Source organism: Mesitornis unicolor, unplaced genomic scaffold (genome assembly GCF_000695765.1).
Source record: "Mesitornis unicolor isolate BGI_N332 unplaced genomic scaffold, ASM69576v1 scaffold645, whole genome shotgun sequence".
NCBI classification, from domain to species: Eukaryota; Metazoa; Chordata; class Aves; order Mesitornithiformes; family Mesitornithidae; genus Mesitornis; species Mesitornis unicolor.
Window position 1 is genome coordinate 2,569 of NW_010187255.1, and position 17,642 is coordinate 20,210.

General features: G+C 38.2%; 1 protein-coding gene across 1 annotated transcript in view; it reads left to right on the forward strand.

The window, feature by feature from the left end:
* Window positions 1-414: 414 nt before the first annotated feature.
* Window positions 415-17,642, forward strand: part of PPP1R21 (protein phosphatase 1, regulatory subunit 21) — a 30,572-nt gene continuing 13,344 nt past the window's right edge. The window contains exons 1-12 of the mRNA XM_010185363.1: window positions 415-480; window positions 792-938; window positions 4,090-4,191; window positions 4,891-5,055; window positions 5,155-5,213; window positions 7,587-7,681; window positions 9,549-9,601; window positions 10,874-11,023; window positions 14,055-14,156; window positions 14,232-14,320; window positions 15,942-16,078; window positions 17,052-17,144. Of these exons, the coding sequence (XP_010183665.1) occupies window positions 804-938; window positions 4,090-4,191; window positions 4,891-5,055; window positions 5,155-5,213; window positions 7,587-7,681; window positions 9,549-9,601; window positions 10,874-11,023; window positions 14,055-14,156; window positions 14,232-14,320; window positions 15,942-16,078; window positions 17,052-17,144 (1,180 nt within the window). The 5' untranslated portion in view covers window positions 415-480; window positions 792-803. The remainder of the gene's footprint in view (window positions 481-791; window positions 939-4,089; window positions 4,192-4,890; window positions 5,056-5,154; window positions 5,214-7,586; window positions 7,682-9,548; window positions 9,602-10,873; window positions 11,024-14,054; window positions 14,157-14,231; window positions 14,321-15,941; window positions 16,079-17,051; window positions 17,145-17,642) is intronic.

Sequence of the window (17,642 nt, forward strand, 5' to 3'; positions counted from 1 at the left end):
CCAGTCATGAACGGTTTTGGGGAAAAGGGAGAGACAGAAATAGTGCTGAATGCTAGCAAGAACTTGATTAGTTAAGGAAGAAGTTGCCACTTTTCCATATTTGTTCACTACTCTTCAGACCTTAACTATATTTAAATAACTAATCTTCCAAGGTACCTTGTTGAGTAATAATTAGATTCTATTTGACCAAAATGTTCAGATGGTAAAATAACTTCTTGTTTCTGGGCAATTCAGCATATGAACTGGATACATTTTTCAACCTGATACTGCTGCTATCTACCTGAACAGAATGCTTTAAAAAGCACGAACATCTGGTGCCCTCATGAGAGGATATGGGGTTTTATGCATACTCTGAGTGGCTTTTATTTATTCCTTTGTCTTGCGTAGTTATTGGCATCTCTTATTTTTCAGCTTCGAGCTCAGAACCAAGTACTGAAAAAGGGGGTTGTAGATGAGCAAGCAAACTCTGCTTCTCTGAAGGTAATCTATCTGCTCATATCAGATGTCTTAAACTGTGACAAAATAGGTAAATGGGAAGGGTAAATGGGAATACCTCTTTCTCAAAGTATTGTGATTTAAAGTAATAAAAGAGCACCTTGATTTAGTAAAGGAATTGTTCTCTGTAGGTGCCACTTTGAGAAAGTGGAAGGTTGCTTTTTAATGATTAATTTATAGAACTAAGTACCTACTTGAGTGTGATCTATGGTTCACTCAAGAAAGTGAAATCTGGTTTTGTAGTTTAAAAACAATACTTTTGTGTGAATTTAAAATTAAATGTTTTGGTCATTCAGGAGCAACTGAAGATGAAGGATCAATCACTGAGAAAACTGCAACAAGAAATGGACAGCTTGACCTTTCGAAATCAGCAACTTGCCAAGCGGGTGGAGTTACTTCAAGATGAACTTGCATTAAGTGAAGCTAGGGGCAAGAAGAACAAGGTACATGCTAAAGGCAAACAACTTGCTTAGCAGAAGTCTGCTCCTCACCTGTCAATGTCTTTGGCAGGTGATTTCTAGCCGTAGTTGCTTTGTGTGCAGGGTTGAACTGAATGTTTTTGTCAGAACTTGTGTTGTTGATCACAGTATCAGAATAGTTTGGGTTGGCAGGGATCTTCAGAGGCCATCTAGTCCAACCCCCCTGCAGTCAGCAGGGGCATCTTCAACTAGATCAGGCTGTTCAGAGCCTCGTCCAATCTAACCTGAATATTTCCAGAGATGGGGCATCTGCCACCTCTCTGGGCAACCTGTTCCAGTGTTTCACCACCCTCATAGTGAAGAATTTCTTCCTTGTATCTAGTCTAACTCTACCCTCTTCTAGTTTAAAACCATTACCCCTTGTCCTATTGGAACGGTCCCTGCTAAAAAAAGTTTGTCCCCACCTTTTCTGTAGGCCTACTTTAAGTACGGAAAGGCTGCAATAAGGTCTCCCCAGAGCCTTCTCTTCTCCAGGCTGAACAACCCCAACTCCCTCAGCCTGTCTTCATAGGAGAGGTGTTCTAGTCCTCCGATTGTTTTTGTGAACCTCCTGTGGACCCACTCCACAGATCCTTGTCTTTCCTGTGCAAAGATCTCCAGAGCTGGACACAGCACAGTCTGGAGTCTCACCAGAGCAGAGTAGAAGGGCAGAATTGCCTCCCCTCAACCTGCTGGCCATGGTTTTTTTTTTTTCTTATGCAGCCCAGGACATGGTTGGCCTTCTGGGCTGCATGCACATGTTCCCGGCTCATGTCCAGCTTTTCATCCATCAGTACTGCCAAGTTCTTCTCTGCAGGGCTGCTCTCAATCCATTCATCCTCCAGCCTGTGTTGATATCGGGGGTTGATACAACCCAAGTGTAGGACCTTTTACTTGGCCTTGCTGAGGTTCACACAGGCCCACACAGGTCCCTCTGGGTGACATCCTGTCATTCAGGCATGTCAACCGTACCACACAACTTGGTGTCATCTGCAAACTTGCTGAGGGCACACTTAATCACACTGTCTTATGTCATTGATGAAGATACTAGACAGTACTGGTCCCAGTACAGACCCCAGTACAGACCCCTGATGGGCACCACTTGTCACCGATCTCGATCTGAACATTGAGCTGTTAACCACTACCTTCTGGATGTGGCTGTCCAACCAGTTCCTCATCCACTGAAGAGCTGACCCATCAAATCCATATCCCTCTGATTTAGAGAGAAAGATGTTGTGGAGGACTGCGTCAAAGGCCTTACAGAAGTCCAGATAGATGACATCTGTAGTTCTTCCCTTGTCCACTGATGTAGTCGCTCCATCATAGAAGGCTACTAGGTTGGTAGCCACGCTGTTGTGTCTCGAATCACCTTCCTGTCCTCCATGTGCCTCAGTGTAGCTTCTGGGAAGATCTGTTTCATGATCTCCCCAGGCACAGAGTTGAGGCTGACAGATCAGTAGTTCCCAGGGTCCTTCTTCGTACCCTTTAAAAAAATGGGCACAGTGTTTCCCTTTTTCCAGTCACCAGAGACTTCACCTGACTGCTATGACTTCAAATGTGATGGAGAGTGGAGAGTGGCTTAGCAACTACATCAGCCAGTTCCCTCAGGACTCTGGGATATATCTCATCAGGTCCCATAGACTTACAGATTTAGACAATGATTTAGGTTGGAAAAGACCTTTAAGATTGAGTCCAACCATTAACCTAACACTGCCAAGTCCACCACTAAACTATGTTCCTAAGTACCACATCTGCATATCTTTTTAAAAACCAGCACTTCCCTGGGCAATCTGTTCCAATGCTTGATAACCCTCTTGGTCAAGAAATTTTTCCTAATATAGAGTCTAAGCCTCCCCTGGCACAACTTAATGCCATTTCCTCTTGTCCTATTGCCAGTCAACTTGGGAGAAGACACAAGACACCCACCTCACTGCAACCTCTTTTCAGGTAGTTGTAGAGAGCAGTAACATCTCCCCCGAGTGTCCTTTTCTCCAGGCTAAACAACTCCAGTTCCCTCAGCTGTTCCTTATAAGACTTGTGCTCTAGACCCTTCACCAGCTTTGTTGCCCTTCTCTGGACATGCTCCAGCACCTCGGTGTCTGTCTTGTAGTGAGGGGCCCAAAACTGAATACAGTATTCGAGGTGCAGCCTCACCAGTGCCGAGTACAGGGGGACAATCGCATCCCTAGTGCTGCAGGCCACACTGATTCTGATGCAGGCCAGGATGCTGTTGGCCACCAGGGCATGCTACTGGCTCATATTCAGCTGATTGTTGACTTACGTATGTCTGACATTATTAACTCAGTGTTAGTCAAAATATGTTAGTCAAGATGCCGTATTTTGGGTATTGTAGTTCATAGCCTGAGATCTGATGCAGAGGTAGATTAGGTGTCCTGCCTGTCCCAAGTACTTGAAGTTTAGTGTTAAGTTTTAAATGTGAACAGTCTTTCTTTTATTCAGTGATGGTAGTACTTTTGTTTTGCAGAGTAGTAGTAGAGCAGAGAAGCAATGTTGGGATTCACTGGTGGTGTCAGAGTCTTTTGAACAAAATGGATGAAGAATGAGGGAACAGTTGGCAGAGTAGGGTCTGTATTCTGAGGGAAGTTGATGGACAATAAAGACCCTCTGTTCTCCAGTGCCCCCTTGTGCTACAGCCTGCCATGAGCTAGTGCACTTTCAATTATTATTCCTGGTCCCTGCTGAGACCAGATCAACTTTAACCTGCACATTTGATGGAGGCAGATGTGCATTGCACTTGGCTTCCAAACCAAATAAGCCTGTATGTGTGGGGTTTCGTGCTACTGACTGCTTGGAATCATGTAAGATTCAAAGGATGCCAAATGGGCCCCTGCCCCATACGAGCAATTTCATGTCTGTGAATGTGATTCCTGAGTAGAGGCTTTCCTGAGTCCTTATTGAATTAGCGTTCTACCACTATACAGTAGCAATGATGTGAAGAAAAGAGTGCTGCTTTTAGGCTTGTGCTGTGCGCAGTATGTGTACCTTTTGATATATTGGTCAATGTAAGTAAGATATATACTCAAGCACCTCTATAGGTAAACACTATATACTTGAGGATGGGCTTTGGGATACCCTCAGAGACTTGGAGATAATGAATGCATTTTCTTCCTTTTAGAAAAGTGCAGAATCCTCATCTCAGCTAAGTCAAGAACAGAAATGTGTCTTCAATGAAGATCTTCAGAAAAAGATAGAAGAGAATGAACGACTACATATTCTTGTGAGTGAAGCTTTTTTAGCCTTTCTCTTTAGTTCAGAAAACTGGTCACAAAAACAAAGATAGAGAAAATAAAATGCCGCCTGAAAACTAGTGGGGTTAGACGCTTAGTTGTACGCAGAACAGATTAGATTGGATAGTTTATTTATAGAGATGTTCACGGGGCAAATGAGAGTATTTTGACTTCAGATTCTTAAGACAGTATGTGGAATAACTTGCATAATATGTGTTTTCTTAATTAAATTTTTAACTTTTGGTGACACTTAGCTATTCTACTGAAAATAGCCTTATAGTTGGTTCTGGGTGGTAACTTCTTTTTAGTTCACTGTTTCAGAATTGCCTTAAAGCTTAAAATTTTTTCTGCAAATTGTGACAATTAAGAGAATTTTTTTTACTAAAATGGAATGCATTTCACTTTGGTTTAGAAAATTTGAGAGAAACCTTATGGCTCAAGTTTAACTTTTCAGGTGTCTACTATTAATTGGCAATATGTTTAAGGAATGTTTGGTACTACAAAACTTTAATAAAACTGACGTACTTTGTTCCTGAATCTTTTATCTGTAAATATAATAAAATTTCTATATGTCTTAGAACTAGTACTTGTTTTTAACCTGGACTGGCTAATTGAAATTGGTTTAACTCATAGGACTAGATTCCATAGTAAGATGAAGTTTTCATATGGCCCTGCTTTTCTTCTTTCAGTTCTTTGAAGCAGATGAGCAACACAAACGCTTAGAAGCGGAGCTGAGAACTAGACTTGAGGTTTTGGAAACTGATGCTGCCCAGCATCAAGGTGTGGTGGACAGTTTAACAAGGAAATACACGGATACCATAGAAAAGCTGCAGAATGATAAAGCCAAATTAGAAGTAAGGAGTTTTTCTGTTACTTGCAAGTTTGAAAAATTTTGAAATGAAATGTTTTGCTCTGGCAGTACTTACATTGTGAGATTGTCTTCTTGCATAAAGATCAAGTCTCAGACACTAGAAAGAGAAGCTAAGGACTGTAGGCTTCGAACCGAAGAATGGTAAGTGTTTTTATTTAATTTAATGAAAAATTGATTTAAAGAAATAACTGCAGTAAAAGATTAACTGGATTATTTTTAGATAATAATACCTTAAAAAAAAAAAAGAAAGAAAAAAAAAAGACTTTGCCCAGTAGCTTGAGTATTAGCAACAGCACATCAAGACTCTGGAGGTCAGCTCCCTTTTCCTTCTGCTGAGTATGTAACTAGAAAATCAATTCTACTGATGCAACTTTTAGTAAGAGCAGTTCTATCACCAAGGTGTTTTAAGTACCTGTGAAGTTGATGAAAGCTTGAAGAATTTATTTGTACTGGAATGCCATAAACAGTATAGAAGCTACTTATCTCATATGCAATAAAGATATGTGAGTTTTTACAAACTGCTTCTAGAAAGCAAGCTTGGGTAAGGTATGATGAGACAATTGAGTGAAGAGAGTCTCAAAAATCCCCTTCCATCCCAAAAGTTTCCTGAACAATTGCTTTTGCTTCAGGTATAACACTCAGCTAGAATATTTGAAAGCTTATGTTGAAGGATTGTATTGCTAGTTTTGGAATACCTTGATTGTCTTGAAGACAAGTTGTAGACAGTGGGAAGAAGTTGAGGACTGTGGGCAAAATCAAATTAGTGTGCACTTCTCTGAACTTCAGTATTAAGATGTATTTTTAAAATGTGCATGCAGTATAGATCTTTTAACATAATTGATAAAATGCATAGTGAATGATCACATGAAGAGTTCCTGCTTTCAAATGGTAACCTTGAAGTATGTATTTCAATTATTTTGATAGATGTGAAGATACTTGAATTCCAATAACTCTCCTCTAATACAGGTCAGGGTTTCACTAACAATGACTTGCAAAAGAGGATGAAAGCTGTATTTTGCTGCTATTTGGGTTTTTTTTGGTGGTGGTTGAAAAACAGTGTAGTCTTAGTCTGCTACTATTCAGTTCAGAGCTTGTCTGCCATATTCTATGATGACTCGTTAATTAATGTCATTGTAAGAAATTGTCCCTACCATTGAAGAAGAAATGCTTTTAAAAAATAATAAGGCCTGACATTCTTTATTTTAAACTGTGAAATGAATCTAATGAACACATGACAGAAGATATCTTTGAGAGTACTGTTCTTTTGCTTTCCCCACCTTTTCAGGGAAAGGGTTCCATTTGCCTCTGACAACCACACTTCATTCTGGAAAGCCAGGGGATATGAGACTTAACTGCCTGCATGCCCTGAAAATTAAAGGGCAGAATGTAAACCAAAGCATATCAAACTACTTGTTTGCCATTCCTTTATAGTACAAAAAGGAAACATCCATACTTTTGTTTTTGAGTTTATTTTCTATTGTGCCAAATGCTACTACAGTTCATGCTGTAGTTTCTATGCAGTTTTAAAGCTGCTCTTCAGAAAAATGTTCATTAATGTGCATGCTTATTGGCCAGTTTCCTCATATCTTGCTTATCTACTTTGGATTCTTTTTCCCTGTCAGTCCTGATAAATTTCCATGTATCAAATGTGTTTGTAAAAAAAGAAAAAAAAAAACAACCTGTCACTTTGACACCTTCCCCCCACCCTCCACTATATGTGCAGGAGTTCTAGATGTCAAACTGGAAGCAAAACAGAAGAATTTGGGGGCCTAAGTTGGGTAAGGTGTGGAATTTGGTCTGAATCAATATGCAGTAATCTTTGTTGACATATGTATATAATACTGGCCTATATTACTGTTCATCTCAAGAATTATATTAATACCCATAACTTATGTTCACATCTGTATACACAATCAAATGCAAGAGAAATAGATCTAGAGAAAAAATCACTTGAGAGTGCATCAGGAAGATAATTGCCAAGTCTTGTGAGAATGGGCTGTATCATAGCAGTGTTTAAATAACAGGGCTTTAAAAATCTCGTGAGGTACTTCTAATAGTGATGTGACATAGTTAACTGAGTTATCAACTTGCATATTGGAATACCACATCAGATATATAGTAACTAACTTAAAGGTCCTTTTGCATTCCCATTCAAATTCCAGTAGAAAAGAATAAAATCACATAGCTTATATGATAATAGTAGAATTGGAAAGCAGTGTAAAGATTAACTCTGAAGTAAGTTGAGCTTATGAAGGCTGGAACTTAGGATTTACAACAATGTATTGCATTGTTCGCTGCATTTGTTAGAGATTAAAATACAATGTTATATGTTAAATATGGCACAAAGGAGGAAAAATTTTCTTGCTTTCTTGTTTCTGACTGCTAAAAAGAGACAGATACCTGTAACCCTCAAAGGATGCTTATGGTGAGCTGTTTTTGTGGTGATACAGATTAATTTTTAAAGGCTTACAATGTGTGTGTGTGTGGTTTTCTGTTTGTCTTTTTGTTATTTAGCCAGCAACAGTTAAAGAATCTTCAAGCAGCTTTGGGCAGTAGACTGGAAGAATCTCTATGCATAATAAATGAAAAAGTACCTTTTAATGACACAAGTACGTATTGACTTGGTCTGGGTTTCTTGTTTAATTTTGAGTATCCATCTGGAGAAGAGTACTCTTTATGAATTAAATCTGTTAGTTGTAAGAAATGCTGGACATCTGAACAGACACTTGGAGGTAATTGTAATAAGTATTCATGATACTAGTTATCACCTTATTTAATGATCTTAAAATAGCAAGTTTTTGTATTTATCTCTCTCTCTCAAATGAAAAGTAAAACTTTTGAAGGTTTCATTGATTTGCCTCTTGTCTTGCTTAGTGTTGACAGAATATTGTAAAAGATGAAGGAACACTGTCAAATTACTGAATTTTCAACAAAGATTTCTTTAGTTACTCATCTCAGAGAATATTATTTTTGGCAGGGTATATTCTAGAGTTACAGTAGTTTAAGATGGGGATAGACTAGAGGCTGCAGAGATGCTGACTTAATGAGGCATTACATCAATAAAGATCCACACTTAATATTAGTGGGAAGTCTGTCAGCATGTCTTATGTCTGATCAGAGAACACCAAGGCTAGTTCCTATCTGTAGCTTGCCTCAGATTTGCTCATCTTTTCAGAGTAAAAAAAAAAACTACTTTGAATTTGGGAGATTTTACCAGAAGCAAGTTTTTTTTCTGCTTCCTTTCCAACTGCTAACTAGGTAAACTGAAGTGCAGAGGCTACCATGAAGTTAGGAGTGCTAGTCTTGTTGACTCTCTTATAGTGTGTTATGCTTAGGTGTTGGTGCCTGGAGTCTGATACCTTTTTCACTTGTTTCCTCCCAAAGATCACTTTGCCTGGCATCTGCGCCTATTTCTACTTCTCTGGCTTCTTTAGCTGATTTTTTTACAGGTGGTTATCATTTTAGTGATAACTGTGGTGCAAATAACTTGTTTATCTGCTCACTCAGCTGCCATGCCATAATGTTTTCACTTGTGTAGAAAACACTCCAAATAAAGGACAGATCTGTAGTGATAGAATAGTGAAACTCAGGAAATGTTTGTCTGCTGTGGATTCCAAATGTCTTTCTATAGGCTCTGTAGTTGGTTTTAAGTGTAACTAGCACTTGGCTTCAGTTTCAGTAACAATCAAATAATTTGTTGACTGCTAAGCATGACTTCGAGAGTAGAAAGATGGTACAAAAGTTTTCTGAAGCAGTTCCTTATGAGTAAGATTCGGTAATTTTGGGCAGTGTTCTTTGCAGTGAATACTACTACCTCTTCCCATGTGTTAATTGTCAAATGTGAATGATACAAAAGGTGTAAGAAGCTGTAAATTTCCTTTCTGTGAAAATTTTTTAAACTAAAATGGTTATTATTCCATTTAATTGAGAAAGGATGTAATCCCTTTTAAATATGCAAATATGCCTCTACCTCTTTAAAAATGGTGCCCACTTGTATAATCATTCTGGTTGCTCTGTAACTGGAACAGAATGCTGAAATATGCTGGAGAGTACATCTTATTCTAAATTATCAACAAATGAAGTACACACAGGAGTGTTTTTGTTTTGTTGGTTTTGTTAGTTTTTTTTAAACATGCAAACCACTTAAAATATGTTAATCTTATTTGACAGTTCCTGGAATGTAATTGAATTCTAAAGATCATCTTGAATTCTTTAACAGTTTTTTAATATATTTTTCACTCTTGCTAGTGATGAATATTGTTCTCTTGGACAAGTAGTAGTAGCTCTTAAGCGAGGATGTTTAGGCCTACTTTATTGAAGCCTACTGTTTGTATCTCTTTAGCTAACATTACTTACATGAACTAAAGTTGCTGTAATGAAATTTATATTTTAAAAAAATCACTGTTTACCAATAAGTGTATCATAAAAAGAAAAAAAGATTTAGTAAATGCATATAACTCAATTTTCGTCCTGTAGGGTCTAATCGATACAATGCTCTGAATGTACCATTACACAACAGAAGACACCAGGTAAGCATTTTTTGTGGCTTCATATGCAAGGATGCAACTTTCCATACAGATAATGAACAAAACCAGTCATTTTAGTGGCCCGAAATGGCAGAAGGTAGCCTATCGTACTACTATCATGATATTCCAAGAGAATTTCTGTCCACAGAGCCTCTGTACTTTTCAAAGTTAGTCTGTACCATTCTTACAGTGAGGAATCAAGTTGTCTGGTCACCTCTCTTCACTAGAGCTAATCTACTGCTACTGGCTGATGATCCCTGTAGGTATTAACTCAGGCATGCCTTTCTAAAAAGAATGGCAAATGATTTAGTATTTGTCTTGTATTAAAGTTAAACAAAATATTCTTTTACTATGCCAACCTGCAGTAAGTTAAACTTTAACTTTTAAAGTTGGTTAAAATTACATTGTTTTAGAAGTCTTAAGCTTTTTGTTGAAAAAAGGTAGTTTTGCTATCTTAAATTCCTTTTCTCTCAAACTGAGGTGTTTCAGTCACATCACTTAAGTCCCAAAGAATGTTTGCATTTGTAAACTGTACATTGGTGTGTATGCTAGAGTACCTATATTAGTTAATATTACTTGTCACTAGTCATGATGCTTTTAAGGAGTAAATAATGCATCTTTGAGAACTCTGCATGGTTCCTTTACATTTTATGGGATAATTCTTGCCAAAACACCTCACTTGCAGCCAAATCACCCTTATAAATTTAAATATTTAACAAAGAGAAACAGTTTCTGTTCCTTACCGTAATCTCATCAATTTTCTTGGGGATGTGGTTTACTCAGTGTTCCAAAGTAAGCATTAGTTTTCCATGAATAGCTAAATGTATTAAGGCTTTCTGCTGTAATAAATCGGATACCTTAATGCAGTCAGTATTTTCCCGTTTTGCTGCTACTGAGGATGGGCTCCACTGCACTTGGTGATTTCTCTTTGCATGTATGGTATGTCTTGAACCTTCAAGTTAGCGCATTCTGATGCCGCTGTAGAAAGACTTCAGGTAGCTGCTTTCTCCTTTCTTCAGAAGTGCCTATAAGGAGACCTTGTTCCTAAAGTGTCTGCTGTGAGAACAGGTGACCTGCTGTCATGCTCTTCTGTGTGGTATTATAGTTTATTAATAAACTTTAAAAATCAAGTTGAAGATCATGGCTGCTATATATTTTAGGCTGAACTAGTAACAAACAAACAATTGATTGCAATTTTTTGTATTCAACCATAGATTTTTTTCATATTTAGATAGGTACATGTCAAATACAGTAATTTTGTAACTGTCTTTACAGCTGAAGTTGCGAGACCTTGCTAGCCAGGCACTGGCTTTTGTTCAAGAACTTGTAACAGCTCTTCTGAACTTCCATACGTACACTGAGCAGAAGATACAGATCTTCCCCATTGATTCTTCAACAGACACTATATCACCGTTAAATCAGAAGGTAAAAATTTCAACTACAAGTATATTCAGTTATGTAGACTTTCATGAATGAATGATCACAGTCATGCAAACTTCTGTCACCTTTACTAGAATGCTATGAGTGTTCCTGAGAGGCAGCCTCTCCAGCATGAGAAGTCTTTTCTTCTGGGTGAATTCTCTGAATGTGAGTGAAGGTGTAGTTGCAGAGAATCCTTTTCCCTGTGCCTCTGCTATGAAAGCAATGTGATAGTCAAATCAAGCCTTTTCTATTAAAGTGCATTTGTCAAAAGTTCAGCTGATGTATTTTAAAATACACAAATACTATATTGCTAAATAGATGCTTAGTCAACACACTGGGGCATAGGAGATCTTGAGACAGAAGGTCTTGTGTTTAAAGTGTATAACTGTAATGTGAAATCAACTGGATGTAAGTTAGGCTTATGAAGGAGAGAACTTGGACTCTGTTCCCTTGTCAAAAGACTTTGTAATCTGACTTTGGGCTATTTATGTAAATACTTTAAGTGCTGTAAAACTTCAGGTCTGTAAAGCATGTTTAAATTATTATGAGAAACTCGACCTGTCCCTTCTTGTGCAACTGCATTGGAAGACCGTTCTGAGAGTATCATTCAGAGCTGGTAAGGTGCATATTTTGGCTTTTTTTTTTCCATTCTTCATGGCATAGAACTTTGTGCACAAGCATTTGTGTGAGGATGCACATATGTATGCTTTGGAGTAAAATTGATTTAACGCCAGGGTTGCTGACTTCATAGTGCAAGTGGACCTTATGTGCATTTTAGTTGCAGGATGACAGTATATTCTGATTCAGGCTGTAATTTTAATTTAGTAGTTTGTAGGGCTCAGACTTAAGCTGCAGAGATGGCTGTGATTTGCATTCATGAAATGGCTGCAATGCATGTAGTGGCAATGTTAACTATCGCAAAACTTGCCTGTTCTTGGGAAGACCTTCTTTAATCTCTTTGCAGGCAACAAATATGCTTGTAAAGGTGTTTATCCACGAGAGAAATCCCACTCAATTTACCTTCTCAGTTTTTTCAACTACTTGAATCAAGAATACACTCTTATGGAGATTCAGCATAGATCTTAGTTGGAGAACAGCATTTTCTTGCTTGTGTCACGAAACATACTCAAAATGGCACATCCTTCTTGTGAAAACTATGCGGCTTTGTCATCTACCAAATTCTTTGAGGCAGGAACTGTGTCTCCTTGTTTATGTGGCCTGGTGTAGTTATTGGATTCTATAGACACTACTGCAGTTTACACTAAGAGAATAAAATCAGGTTTCTTTGACATCACTTCTCACCCAGTTTTTTCTTAATGTCCTACTTTAACAAGTCTTTGTTGCTTTTTCAGCACAGAAGTGCTTTCACATAGTTGAAACATGAAACTTAATCAGAACTGTAATTTCATTCTCCTTTTCTGATAATTGACTCTGATTCAGTACTTCAGGCTTTGTTTGTTGTCAAAATTATGTCTCTTGTAGTCTGCCCCATTGTGTATTCATGACCTAATTGCTTCATTGCAGCTACCTCTCAGGGCTTTTGCTTTGACTTTCTAGTACTGAAGCATTTTTTTATCACTCACTGAAGCTGCTGTTGGTCCTGTACTTTTGATTAATTTATCTATTTGTTATCAAGTGTTCTCGATATGATCTTTGCTCTTCCACTGAGTGGTTCAAAAACTTCCCCTTAATGGAGTAGAGAAAATGAGAGAAGTGTCAGGTAGTGGCTTAGCACACTTGCACTGATTTATTTTTCCCCAACTCCAGGTCTTGTCTGGCGCTTTCAAGCTATTTTCCCCACCAGACACTCAAAGTAGATGTGGACAATTCCCCTCCAGGTTCAAGTATTCCTTTTCTCCTTAAGTATTGGATTGCTGGGTTCTGCTGGGTCTTCAGCATCATGCCAGATAACTCCAGTCTTCTCTCTTGCAACACCAGTCAGGAACATTCTGCATGTGTTATTTCTTCCTCCTTAGATGTAGGAGTTTTCCCTAATACCATCCACATTTGTGCATGCATGAATGAGAGCTTGACATCTTTCTTCTTAACACTGTGTACTGCACTGTAATAACACACGAAATAATTAAAATTTATCATACCCTGTTTGCCTGAGATCTTTACCTACTGCTGTGGTATAAATAATCAAAGGTGAAGGCATCTTTTTGTGAGGTGAAATAAAAACCAAGATCACTTTTAACTACCTATGTCAATCTGTGGAAAAAGCTTTTTGTAATATTGTGGTATCAAAATTGAAAGCTGACAGTTCTGATACATTGTGATTGTGTGTAAGAGTAAACACCTTTGTTCTCAGATACACTTCTTTGAAGGCAAAATTAGAGATAGAATTTACCTAAGCAATTTTTAGCAAAGTCAGGCAGTTGTATGAGGCCAAAGTTTCATAGTTGCCCTAACGTGTCATAGCTGTTGAAAGAAAGAATTCTTCCTTTGCTTACTGCTCTGTCCTTTGAATTAGCATAAGCATGCTCTGACTGGACTGGTAAGAGAGAGATTAAAATGTATCCCTTGCTCTCAGCTTTAACTTGGGTTAGTTCTTTAATGCTTTGCAGAATATAGCGGTGTAAATGTTTGAGCTAGTGGACATGGACATGGCAGAGAGACAAACAGCTGGGAAGAAGGCAGGGTAGTTTATTCTGGTGTCTTAATGGTGCATGGATCTAGCCTTAATTTGATGGAGTTGAGCAAGGAATGCAAGAATGTGTAAACTTAAAAAGCAAGGGTTTGATGTGCTGTGCATGGCAGTTAAATGGGATAGGGTGCTGTGGCAAAGCCCTAGATAGGGTTTTGTCTGGACTTCCACTGTAGTGTTTGTTTCTCACTTTCCCTCAAGGTGTGTGTTGGTGTGTCCCGTAGGAGAGGTTGCTGTACATCACTTGACTGCTCTATCTTCTTACTGACATCTTGGGAATCATTTAAGATGACAGGTCCTTTGTTAGAGTGGACTGCTCAATTGTTAACTTGAAGCAGTTTGCAAGACCTTTCAGCAAGCACCATTTAAAAATCTCTCTGTACTCAGTTCTCACAGTATCTTCATGAAAATGCTGCTTATGTTCGCCCTCTGGAGGAAGGAATGCTTCACTTGTTTGAGAGTATTACAGAAGATACTGTGACAGTCCTGGTAAGACTTCTTATTTTTACTATTGAAAAAGATTTTTACAGAGCTAGAATACTTATGTGTTGTTTTTCCTTCCAGGAAACAGCTGTGAAATTGAAGGTCTTCTCAGAACATTTAGCTTCGTACTTACACTTTTTAAGAAAGATTCTTCCTTATCAGTTAAAAAGGTACTTTCGATCTGATAGATCAAATCAAAGGGGCACTAAGTGGTAGATATGCAGCATTGTCAGCATCTACAACTCTAATATTAAATGAACTCTTAAAGCACCCTGGCTTAAGGCAGAACTTGTTTCTTTGCTGGTTTTCAAGTGTTTAGGTGATGCAGAATTTTTTCAGGTAGGCATCAAGGCTAAAACGTGTATTTTAAAGCCTTTTTTTCTCCCTCACAGATGAGACTTTAATGAAAGCTGCACAGACTTTTAATGTTTCTCAGTGTTGTTAGATAGCACTTCTATGCATCATATCTGAAGAGTGTAAGCTGTTAATTTCTTGAGCTTTTCTGGAGATTATTTATCATGTAGTAAATATAGCAATGTAGTGAAACTTGGCTAGATGCATATCCCTTCTGCAGTGAAAATCTTTGTTCCTGGGTGTGTCAAAGGTACATGCAACACTGCAAGCTTGGGGAAGAGTAGCTGAAAAGCTGCCTGGCAGAAAGGAACCTGGGGTATTGATTGACAGCCTGTATTGATTTTTTTTTTTAATTGATTTTGTATTGATTGACGGTTTTGATTGAACATGAGCTAGCAGTGTGCTCAGGTGGCCAAGAAGGCCAAGAGCATCCTGGCTTGTATCAGAAATAGTGTAGCCAGCAGGACTAGAGAAGTGAGTGTCCCCCTGTACTCGGCACTGCTGAGACTGCACCTCGAATACTGTGTTCAGTTTTGGGCCCCTTACTACAAGACAGACATTGAGATGCTGGAGTGTGTCAAAAGAAGGGCAATAAAGCTGGTGAAGGGTCTAGGGCACAAGTCTTATAAGGGACAGCTGAGGGAACTGGAGTTGTTTAGCCTGGAGAAAAGGACACTCAGGGGAGACCTTATTGCTCTCTACAACTACCTGAAAGGAAGTTGTAGAGGGGCAGGTGTGGGTCTCTTCTTACAAGCTACAACCAATAGGATGAGAGGAAATGGCATCAAGTTATGCCAGGGGAGGTTTAGGGTAGACATCAGGAGAAACTTCGGCACTGGAAGGGTTCTCAAAGACTGGAACAGGCTGCCCAGAGAAGTAGTAGAATCACCATCCTTGGATGTATTTAAAAGCCATCCAGATACGGTGCTCAGGGACATGGTTTAGAAATGGACATGGTAGAGTTAGATAATGGTTGGACTTGATGATCTTAAATGTCTTTTCCAACCATAACGATTCTATGAGGTGAATTATTAGTGCAAAGGAATGCTTAAAAATAGGGTTTGGATTAAGGAAGAAGAAAAAGCTTGGTTTATGCCTTCTTTGTACCCCTTCTTCTGCACCTTAGGAAGCCAAAGATAAATTATATGTAATAGAGGAAAAAGTCTTTAAACTGATGGAATGAATTCCTTGTTGTGAAAGCAGACCGTTAATGGCTTTTGACTGATTACTCCTAAGAGTGGAGATAGTACGTGCACACAGTCATTTTCATATGTTGCTGAGTTACTCTGAGATATTAACCTTTCTGAAATAAATTTCTAGTCCATTGCTGCTTTGGACTGGGATGTAGAGAACACTATTTATTTATTCCAAAACTCATGAACTTGTTGTTTAAGATAATTGCTCACTTTTTTAAAAAAATAATTCATATATTCCTAGTTTGGAAGAAGAGTGTGAGTCTTCTCTTTGCACAGCTGCTTTAAGAGCTAGAAATATGGAGCTACACAGAGATATGAAAAGATTGACTGCAGTCTTTGAGAAGCTACACACATACGTTAGTCTTCTTGCATTACCAAGTAAGTGCCAGTTTTGGCTCAGCTGGTTACACTGAAACTAGAAAATACTAGTTTTCCTTCTGGACCAGCATTGGGTTTTTTTGTGTTTGTTTGTTGAGTGAGTTTTGGGTTGTGCTGGGTTTTTTGTTTGTTTTTTAAACCCCACACCTGTGATAGAGGTAAACAAGATTAATGCTACTCTTTAGGTACAGTCTAAACTGTGGGCAAATTCTGCAGTATGCCCTGTCCTACTGGACCCTCTTTAATCCAGGCTGGGAGACCAAGTGTGCTGTAGAGTGTTTGGTTATTGCTCCATACTCTTCCTTCCGGATAGTTACAGGTATGGTGCAGACCTGAAAACTACCAAGCAGCACATGTACCACATTTCAGATAGTCATAGTTAACTGTAGAGGAGAAGAAGTAACTGTAGGTTTTTATAATACGATTGACAGTCTATCTTTTGTCATCTATTATTTATAAAATTGTTAATAAACTACATATTATTACTAATTATCACTTCTAGCTCCTTCTGTCCATAACATTATTGAACTACAACTCTCATGGTAATGACTAAATAAAATTAGGTAAAACCTTTGTGTGTTTGTATGGGGAAACTATCTCCAAATGCATATTGTAAAGAAGAGGAAACAGTTATTTTATGGCGTCAGTTTCTTTCAGTCTTCACCCTTTAGAAGGACCCAGATGGTCCTTCCTACAGCACTGAGTATGTACATTCTGCATGGCTAACTACTTTTTGAGACCAGAACAACTGGTATTTGTAAAATCTGAATGAAATTTCAGAAACTTGGAAGTCTTTTACCTGCTTGCTCTGGCAGAATTTGAGGGGGAAATTTAAGTAAACGAATATTTTATTCTCATGCTCCATGCAAATGTTTCTAGTAGGTGGAAATTGGATTGTTTTCAAAGCTAACTCCTTTCATTTATGGTCAAATCTTAAGTGTTGTCTTTTTTCCTTTCTACATGGTACTCTTAGGTACAAAACCAGAAGGACTTCTTAGGACAAATTACAACTCTGTGTTTACAAATGTTGCTTCAAGTCTTCATGGATTTAATGACATTTTGAAAGGTAAGAGTACAGGAATATTATGTAGGACACATACTCTCTCTGAAACAATACTGAATGTGTAATATGTGAAATCTGGTTTATTTTGCCTTTACAAACTGAGAAACTAAACCTACTAACTACTTGTTTTGTTTCACTCCTCCATTCTGTTAGCTTTGTTCTTCTAAGTTGCTGGAATATTTAAGTGTGGTGCTTTAGCTCTTCCTGAGCAGTATCACTTTATTTTCCGAACTTCATTATTTTAGTGGAACAAGCATAGAGAATGGAATGCCATTAAATGTATTTTCCCTGGCTTATGCACTGTTGACCTAGTACCTGCCTTCAAAGTGGAATTTTTCCTTTCTGTTCTTAGGTTTATTACTCTTTTAAATATGAATATGTAAACAAAATTTATGAAGTTTGTGTTCTTTTTGATACTTCCTCCTTGAAGATGGCTTTCCTTACTTTTATCAGAAGAAAATGGATATGTTATGTTTTCAGTGAAATGACATTTGATTAAAC